The following is a 10,416-nucleotide window of genomic DNA, read 5'->3' on the forward strand; positions in this document are numbered from 1 at the left end:
AGTCGTGTTCAAGCCTCCACTGGAAACACTGCGTCGGCCGTCTATCAACCGCATCTAGGCCCGCGCGGAGCGAAAAGATGCTTACACAATTCGTTTCCGTAATGTGGGCGTTTAAGAGAGTTATCATCGTAAAAATCTAAATGGGAAATAAAAAGTGTGGCTCTGATGGCGAAGTTAATGCAGCGAGTCTCAATTTTATGGCTTTATAAGGCCTTCTTTCATAGATAAACTGCCAGATCGTTTCAATTAGACAATGTGTTAATTGAGTGCAGGTCCTGGGGTAGGATGTGTCAACATTAGTCCGCATCAGCTAGTGCATTATTCTGCATCAACCTTTCATGCATGACACTCTCTGTCACTAGTACTGTGGAGTCAGTCTCAACCCGCTCCATCTCCCTGTGTGTGTGTGTGTGTGTGTGTGTGTGTGTGTGTATGTGTGTGTGTGTGTGAACGAAGCAGACATAATGACCAACTTCACTTAAGATTGTCCCTCACACACACACACACACACATGCACACACACACACACACACACACACACACACACACACACACACACACACACACACACACACACACTCTTCCCTGATGGCAGTGGTAAAGACCTACACAGCTGCACTGAACTGTCCCACCGGGCCACCTGTGAGTGCCGTTCCTTCCACTCTCTTATTACCGTAAATGCCGCACCACGCGCCGATCGACTGCGGCGGAATGCGAACTGTCACATTACATGGCTATATTACCGACGGGGACCTCCGCCTCCGCCTAAAGGGAGAAAGCAGGGGGACGCTTATAACGCAAATGGAGATGAAACTAAATCACGTTTGACACTCCGTTATATCAGTCTAATTAACGCGGTGCCGGATCGCGTGATTTGTCGACACCCTTGTACTTGGAGTAGGATCAGTGCCCAAGCGTATGATTGCACTTCAGTTCCCCAGGCTTGGTTCTCTCTCTTTCTCTTTCTCTCTCTCTCTCCCCATCTCTCTCTTTCTCTCACTCCAATTCTCTCTCTCTCTCTCTCTCTCACTCACACACACTCCCACGCTTAGCTCAACAGCAATGGCACTTCAACAAAATAATAAGCAGTAATGAGAGCCTGAGATTGAGAGGTACTAACTTTCAAAGGGTCCCCTCATTCAATAAATGGTCCTTCTCTCTCTCTTTCTTTTTCTCTCACTGCTGAGCGACAGATTCGTGTGAACCCCCCCCCACACACACACACACACACATACTCACACACTCACACACACATACTCACTTTTCAACTTGGATCTACAGTGAAAACCCACCGCCATCCACTGCCACTAAAGACAACCACTGAGACAGCCATCTGACAGAGACAGACTGACAGAGAGAGAGAGGGAGAGGGAGAGAGAGAGGGAGAGGGGGAGAGGAGAGGAGAAGAAAGAAGAGTTCAGGCCTCAGTAAAAAAAGGGAAAGGGAGAGCCTTTGGCAGACCAGCGCCATCTTGGCATGGCGGCTAAGAGTTGAGCGCCGGGGGCAAGTGAAGATAAATTCTCCGGCGCACTGCGTGGCGTGCTGCCACAGAGCGCCACTTCCTCGCCGGAGAACAAGGGCCCGGGAAAACAAATTTGTAAACACTAATTAGGCTAAGGGTGGGGAAGCAAGCCCCCGTGGATGAGTAAATAATTTATGACATCCACTCACTCACTCACTTTCTCTCTCTTTTTTTCTCTCTCTTTCTCCTTTTGCTCTCTCTCTCAATCTCTTCTCTCTCTCACTCTCTTTCTCTCTAGCAGCTATACCATGCTAGATAAACAAAAAGGGGGAGAGGGGGAGGGTGCTTGGCTTTGGAGGCCATTAGCGTCGCTAAATTGCAGTAAAGAGCCTGGAGTTTTGTGATAGGCAATGGGCAGGACAAGAACACATCTCCATTGGCCTTCCAAACATTATCAGGAACATCCACCACGGGACAGGAATAGTCCGCTAATGCTGCTGTCACTTTCCCCTCTCTCCATTCATCTCTCTCTCTCTCTCTCTCTCCATAGTGAAGGAGGGGCAGTTCTATCTCTCTCTATTGCTCTCTCTCTCCATAGTGAAGGAGGAGCAGTTATCTCTCTCTCTCTCTCTCTCTCTCTCTCTCTCTCTCTCTCTCTCTCTCTCTCTTTCTCTCTCTCTCTCTCTTTTTCCATAGTGAAGGAGGGGCAGTTCTATCTCTCTCCATCGCTCTCTCTCTCCATAGTGAAGGAGGGGCAGTTATATCTCTCTCTCTCTCTTTCTCCATAGTGAAGGAGGGGCAGTTCTATCTCTCTTTCTCCATAGTGAATGAGGGGCAGTTAAATCTCTCTCTCTCTTTCTCCATAGTGAAGGAGGGGCAGTTCTATCTATCTTGCGCTCTCTCCCTATAGTGGGGTGGGGCAGTTATCTCTCTATCTATCTCCATAGTGAAGGGGACAGCTTTCTCTCTCTCTCTCTCTCTCTCTCTCTCTCACACACACACACACACTCTCTCTCTGTGTTTCTTCACAGTGAAGGATGCAAGGGGCAGTGTGGTCCAGTTCATCTGCATGAGCATTCATATAAAGGATTTGACCCCTCTGGTTAGGTCTCACCGCAACCACTTGCATCAATACTTCCTGGGGAGATAGAGGGCGTCCTGTGAAGCCTCCGTTAAGGACAGGTGTTCGTAAAACAATGTCTAACAAATGTGTTACTCTGGCTCAGTTGGTGAAGCAAGGCGCGAACAGCACCAAGCCAGGTGTTAACAGCACCAGGGTCACGGCCCCGGTACCTGTGGAGGAGCACACGTCGGTCGCTGACAGAAGAAAAAGGATAAGAGGGAGTGGATTGCAGTATGCACTGTTTCAGAGAATGTAGCTCAGTGGTCTCTAATGGGTCGGACTGTCAAAATGCCAAAATGGTCGCTGGTCTGAATCTCAATGTAGCCACTCCAGAGCGCGCATTATTGTGCCCTTGGACAAGGCTCTCCGTCCGCATGGTCTGTCCACTCAGCTGTAAACAGGTGCCAGGGTCAGCTGGGAGGTTAACTGGCATTAAGCTCCACAGAAACTCACCGTACAAGCACCGGCAGCCCTATTATCCTCTAATGGCAAGAGAAGGATTAGCTTAACTAACGCTATGCCAGGCAGCTACAGTGCTACACTCTGGGACCATGTTCATGAGCCCCCGTGTTCATGAGTCCAGAGTGTAGCACTGTAGCTCCCAGACAGCTCTAGCTGTTGGCTGCAGCAACTCGAGCTTGGTAGAACCGTTTTATTTTGTTGTTTTTTTCTCGTAGCGACAGCACTCGGTGACCAAATGTAAATGTGGAGCATTCAAATAAAGACTTCAGTTATATTAGCTGGCACTGTGTCTTGCTAGAGGACTGACAGTTGGCTGAAACCACATCCTGGATGGGAGCCTGCTGTTGTCTTGCCACTGCATGTTGCCAGAACATGTGTTCCCTTTAAAGATGGAGTCTTGAGATTCTGAGGAAAGGCATGTGGATATCTTTATTTGATAGTTTAACAGTCAATCCAGCTGTGCTCCTGAATAAACCTGTCGATTTGATGGAATTGGTTTTTGCTCAGTCTGAGTTTGAAACCCATTTATTTACAGCTAAAGGCCTGTGCATAAATGAACAGTGTTTCCCACAGCGAGCTGCAGCTTAGGCAGCCGCCTAAGCAACACACGTCTCCCGCCTTAACTGCCGGTACACCTAGTTGTCCAAAACAAAAATAGGCTAAATCATAATTTCATAACTCAAGTAGCTTTCATTATAGAGCTATGCCTGCAACTGCAACCAAACAGTATAAAGGTTGCCTACCTTAAACCCCATCTCCTTGCCCCGTGCGCGCGCTCAATGGACAGGCCACTCAGCATGCACATTTAATCCAAATAAAACATTCACAATCGTGAAAGCAAGGACGCATAGAAGACCACTAGCTAAATTACCGTTAAATCCGGTTAGCATCATTAGCATGCTGCACAAATTTGTTTGAAACTCTTGCATTCAAGTTCACTGATCATCTCAATGCCAATGTTTTCCAATACTCAAGGGGCCTGTCCCAAAGAGAAAAAGTATTACCTTGAAACTTGTACACACATGGGGAAACTGAACAGTCAAACCAGTAGACTATTATAAGCTAGCCAACTAGGCTACTTTGTTTACAATTATGTCCAGGCTTCAACCAGAGCTGATGACAGCTGAAGCAGCAAGAGACCGAAAGAGGTAGAGCTGTAATAAAAATAGTACCCAAACTATAATCTGTATAATGTGTGCTGTCATGAATATCATAAATTCAGTATTTTCTCATTTTGTATCAGTTTATATATCAAATGATACAACTGTATTAATATATTAGGCTATAGGCCTATACAATTTGTATGTGTAAATGTAGCCTATATTCAGTGTTCAAGTCAGTACAGTTTAATACAGGTTTTCAAATATTCTAATTTAGGCTACGTTTATACAGTGATGAAAAGAGAAGACGCAGAAGTGGCGTCTCGTCTTCATTTTTTTATTTGCGTTTAGACGAGCATTCTCAGGGGGAAATCTTTGTTTATATGAAGACGCAAGAGTATGTGATATTCGATTGGATATGCATTCCAGACCACTGGGTGGTGGTGTGATAGAACCCCGGTACGTCACGCGCAGACATTCTAATTTGACAGTTTAGCCAGAGAGGTAATTAAGGATCTTTGGTTTAGCCGTTTAGACGGAGACGCAACCCGGGTCATCTTCAAAACTCTACACTCTGGAAGGAGTCTTCAGATTGCGTCTTCAAGCCCCTTTGGCGGGGTCGCCGTGTAAACGAAAGGCACTTATGATAAAATATTTTGTCGTCTTCCTTCGCAATCGTTCTCGTATAAACTGCCCCTTAGTGATCCAAATTAATGAAATAATTTTTTTCTAAAAGGAGATTTTCGAGGTACAGTATCGAACTGTAGGTCAACAATTGTGATAGATACTGAATCGTGAGTTTGGTGAATCGTTACAGCCCTATTAAATGTTGCACAGAGTCTGTAGTCTATCGCACTACCCCCACGCCCCCACCCCCTGACGGCAAACCCCACCCTACCACCTTAACTAACAAATTATCTGCGGAATACCCTGAACACCATACACAGAGGACACACACATACACACACACACACACACGTTCCTCTGTGAAGTTGGCATTAAAACACACTCAACCAGCCATGGTGCCTTCATGCAAATTGGAAAATGTGGTTTCTCTTTCATTGAGCGAGCTACTTCAAAAGAACGTTGAGCCCATGGAGCTCAATAAAAAAAACATCAAAACATGGAAAACGCCATTGATCAGGCCCGGAAAGAATCAGATACCACAAATACACACACACACACACACACACACACACACACACACACAGCCCTCCCATACAGTCATAAATATGGAAATATTCACATGGTGTACAAGCTGAAACACCTGGGGGTTTGAAATCCAGTGCGATGCCAGAGATATGACTGAAAATAGGATATGTGATAATGCCTCCTGATACAAGGGGTATTACTCATAAACAGCTTAGATAAACGTCAGCAGTGTGCCCAGGGGAACGCTACAAGTAACCCACACAGACAACAAAACCCAGGCAAAGAGGCACAAAGGAGACATGGCGGGATTCACATTAATCTCTGATAGATTGGAGAAGAGAAGAGATGAGAAGAGAGGAGAGGAGCAAAGACAAAAGAGAAAAGAGGAGAGAAGAGAAGAGATGAGAAGAGAGGAGAAGAGAGGAGTGAATGGAAAAGAGGAGAGAAGAGAATAGAAGAGAAAAAAGAGAAGAGAAAAGAAGAGAAGGGAAGAAAAGAGGAGAGAAGGGAAGAGAAGAGAGTGGATGGGAAGGGAAGAACACAAAAAAAGAAGAGAGAGGAGTGGGGGAAAGGCCTGTCAGTTGGCTTAACACAACAGGGAAAAGGTCAGTAAGGCATCACGCAGAGCATACTAGAGAGAGAGAATGAGAGAGAGAGAGAGAGAGAGAGAGAGAGAGAGAGAGAGAGAGATAGAGAGAGAGAGATGCACTTGCATGTTCACACACTCACACCCAGACACAGCCAGGCAGCAGCTCAGGGGGACATTCCACACTGGTCATTCTGGATGGAGGACACACAGTGGCTCCCAATTAGCACTGGCTACTACATGCCAGGGCACAACGAGAAACCTTGTCCTGTCACCAACCCAACAACACCCCCACCCCCTCCACACACACACACACACACACACACACACACACACACACACACACACACACACACACACACACACACACACACACACACACACACACACACACAGCCCCTGCCATGATCCAGATCCACACTGTCCTCTCTTCACTGGAACACGGTCCTTCAGCCATCCACTCATTCAACCCATAAAAGAAATCAGAAGCAAAAGCCTCCAAACGATGACACTGGGTAACCAGGACAGGGAAGGTGGTGCGTGTGTGTGTGTGTGTGTTTGTGTGTGCGTGTGTTGGTGCGTTGGGGGGGGGGCTTTGAGGGTACTCTGGATGAGACGGTTGTAGGCCGCATAGTCCGTCCAGCCCTCAGCCAAGGGGCAAAATATCTCAACACGAATGTCCGTCTCTGCCATGTTTACTGAAGGCTCACTGCTGTCCAGGGGCTGCCCATGGACACGTAAGCAGCTGCACAGACAATAACCCCACGCTGGAAACTACTGTGGCAGTCATGGAAGTAGGGGTTGGAGGAAAAGAGAGAACAAGTTCATCCAGCTTGGACTAATCTGTTCAGACAAGGACTGTGCTAACCATTTGTTTCTTCCACTCCCCCCCCCCCCCCCCCCCCGCCACACACACACACCCCGCCCTTCCCAAAACAGCACTACTAGGACAGAACGCCTCACGACAACATCAAATTAGCCATGTAAATTATGTGGTGAGGGCTTGCTGGCTTTTTTTATGTTGAGTGGGGAGTATGGTTAATTGTGTCATTTTTTTTCTGCCATATGCATGAGTCTTTCATGCCATGAACCAGGAGGAAAGAAGCTGGGGGTTTTCTTGTTTTCATACGCCAAAAGGGATCAAAAAGACCACATAAAGATCAAACCAGTGCTCTCAATGTTGCTCCCTCCCCTCCTCTGCTAAAATAGACAATCAGGTGTGAATTTATACGGCTCACATTGTGATACTAGGAGAGACAGAGGGAGAATCATGACATTGTGAATGAGGCTCTGGAATACCAAACGCCTCCGGGATCGACACCTTGTTCAGATTTCTCTTGTCAGCAGGGTTTGTTAAAAATCCAGCAGCAACAGCAGTTTCTTCATATAACAAATCAAACCAAAGAGGGGAGTTTTCCCACATTTTACACAATTTACACAATTCTTAATGTGGCAAATAACACTGTCATCACTTTAATTATAAACAATGAACCCTTTCGTGTGTGATCATTAATTTATCCCAGACTAGTGCACGGCGCGTACAACAACCATATATATACAGTATACTTTATATACTTCTCTCACAAAATTGTCCTCGGATGGCACTGATGCGGTCCTATTCTTGTAGAGAAAGCACGTTTAATCCCTCTCGCCCGGAGCAGACGCACAGAAACCGCAGAAGAGTTCATTACTGAATGATACTCCCGTATAATCGCCTACTGTACACCACCTTTTGGAGCATGTGTGTAAGTGCAGCCGTAGCTTGCGCTGCTGCTGTTAGGAGCGACTTATTTGAGAGGGGTAGGATTTATTTACCCCTAAACATTCTACACGTTGCTCCTTAGACCTCGGCAAATTGACCAATAACTGATGTATTTAAAAACTGATGTAATCTCATAATAATGATTCGGGGAAAAGTAGCACTCGTTTCCCCAAACTCCACGACAACCCTTTAGTTGTTTAATAAAGCAATACGCGTTCATAACTGAATGCAGTGAGCATGTATTTAGTACAACATTTGCAGAGGGTTGTTAAAATGCGACTATGAAATTAAATCTGACAAAATAATCAGACACGTATCGAACATTAGTTCTACTTGACAACTGGTCTTACTTTAGAAATAGATATTCATGTTGCCGGCTGCAGAGCGTGGCAACCTACAAAAACAGTGTAAATGGTAGTCGCTTGGCACCACTGTGCACATCATTTAAGGATCCCCCTTTTCGATTGAATTTGGGGGACAAATCTAAAACGCTCCCAGATGGACTAGAGTGCGAGCTGCATAGCCTACCTACTTCCATGGCTTTATTGGCCAGAACGCGGAGCGCCACTGAATGCACCTGTTACTATTGGAATGAAATCACAGACGCGGCGAATCATCCAGGAAGCGTTTCACAGACCAGAGCTAGTGACAAGCTCGGATAAAATTGTCATTAAATTACACTGAAAGAGCGCCCTGCCGTGTTAAATTCACACCCATGTGAAAGTAAAGAAATAGTATGACTTACGCTGCTATTTTGCCCAGACCAATACACGACAGCGTGGTTGTGGGCAGAGTCTCCAGTTAGAGCAAAAGTGCTGCTTGTTAGTTTCGGCTCGTCTTGCTTGGTGTTGGTTACTTTAGCTTCATCCCTGTTCCACCGGGGTTCGGACCTCCGTTTTTGCTCGTCCAAAAGCGGGCCGGGGATCTTCCTTTCGGTCGATGAGTCACTGAACATTCGGTCGCCTTCGCTGGTCCACGCGCCTTCAGTGAATTCAAAGGGCTCCGGTTCGCTTCGTTTGGCCCTAAAAAATGTCGCATCCCCTTTCTCCACTTTGTGAAATTCGGATCCTCCATCGGAGATATTCGGCATTCCCAAATCAAATTCTTCGCTTTTAGTACCCAGAACTGAAGCTTCCGAGGAGACTTTCGTGTTGTCTCCGTATCGTTCAAAATCTTTCTCAAATGTAGCTACATCCACAGGACTAGTGCCAGCTTGTTCGGCGAATACTCCAATATTTTTGTCAAAAACTCTCGGCTCCGGTCCGGCATGTGTCGGAGGATTCCCAGTCCCTGCCGGAACGGTGCGCATATCCAGATGTACATCCTTTCGGTTAACTCGCAAAGGCGACGGGCAAGATTCACAAGATATATCTGCCCGGGTCGTTATTACAATATTAGCGGATATGATAAAACATACAGATATAATTAAATTGAAGACGTGTAACAAACCAGAACCCGTCTCCATAGCTGGCAGCGAAAAAGGGAATATTTCCCCTTCAAGGACCAGGCAAGTCCCTTACGCGAAGTGGTGAAATTGTTACTGCGGCCTGATCGTCTGGGTTTTTACAAAAGTGCTCTTCAGCTAAACTGTGCACGTTCAGGGATCTGTTCAAGTAAGCCACCACATAGGGGAGGAGCTGAATCCAAGCCAAGCTGCGTCCAGAGAGTGAGAGAGAGGGATAGAAAAGGAGAGATGGAGAGGGAGAGATATGGGAGGACCCGCGTGGGAGCGTTGACTTCTGTTTATTCTAAAACATAATGCCTAATTTCAGTGCACTGTTAACGCAATGGCAAAAATAACTACTTGCAGTTGTTGTCAGTAAAGTAATAGCCTAAACGGATAAAATATTACTGCATATTTCTAGTGATTGGTCGGAATACTGCCAGGTGAAGAATACAGCTTGCAGATTAAACAAAAAGTCTAAGCACAGAATTACTTTTATATTCGTCTAACGGACGCACAAGTTACAAGCAAATGTGAAATGCCAGGCTCTAAAGTTCAGTCTAATTCCAGTGCGTTTTAATAGCCTGAACACTAGTTGTGTGGCGCATCTGGCCTTTGATCGTCGGAGCGCGAGGGTAGCCACTGAACGTCAGCTCTGAGGATGCGCGTGTGCTAGTGACACAGCTATGGCCCGCTGCTCAGGTGGCACGAGCGGAGTCGACATGCTGCTGCACTGAAGACAGGGGCAGCCGCGAGACAGTTAGATACATCTGACGACAGGCAGTGGAACAAGCCCACAAAATTCTGTGCGCACTGTCTGGGGGATGGAGGGGGGTGGGGTCCGATGCAAAGTGCGAGTTCTGATGCCCATGTCATTAAATATGACAGTGGCATCAGTGGTTTCATATTGAAACTGCCATTCGTTTTCGACGCTCATTAACCGACATGCCTTGGCCAATATCGAATGACACATATCAGACCAATGTAGTTGGTAAAATAAAAGATAACAACACAAGTATTCAGTTAAAACATTGTAGGTCAAGTGCCAAATGGAACTCCCGGGCTGAATTTGGTATGGACACCACAACCCCAAGCAGGCCCCGCCCAGATCACCTTTACACATTGACATGGCGTCGTGCCATTCTGGGCTCTTTGGTTTCATTTGCGTAATGCCCCATAGCCCAGGGCTACCCACTTGATCTTGGTCGTCTGAACAACTTTAGACCAAGGCTGTTATTTAGGGCAGACTGTCAGTGGATCCACAGGTTTGTGGCCTACTCTGTCAAGGAAAAACAGGGGAAGATAGTATTGATTATTGCAGTGGA

The 10,416-nt window shown here is 46.4% G+C and overlaps 1 protein-coding gene across 1 annotated transcript in view; it reads right to left on the bottom strand.

Annotated features, from left to right (window-relative positions):
* sorcs3a (sortilin related VPS10 domain containing receptor 3a) overlaps positions 1 to 8,956 on the bottom strand; it is a 221,268-nt gene extending 212,312 nt beyond the window's left edge. The window contains exon 1 of the mRNA XM_076280316.1: positions 8,393 to 8,956. Coding sequence (XP_076136431.1) covers positions 8,393 to 8,956 — 564 coding nt within the window. The remainder of the gene's footprint in view (positions 1 to 8,392) is intronic.
* Between the last annotated feature and the right edge of the window lie 1,460 nt (positions 8,957 to 10,416).

The sequence above is a fragment of the Alosa pseudoharengus genome, unplaced genomic scaffold (assembly GCF_046254945.1).
Source record: "Alosa pseudoharengus isolate Yale_2024_CS ecotype anadromous, Long Island Sound unplaced genomic scaffold, YU_APseudo_1.1 YU_APseudo_1.1_scf_1, whole genome shotgun sequence".
In the NCBI taxonomy this organism is placed as follows: domain Eukaryota; kingdom Metazoa; phylum Chordata; class Actinopteri; order Clupeiformes; family Clupeidae; genus Alosa; species Alosa pseudoharengus.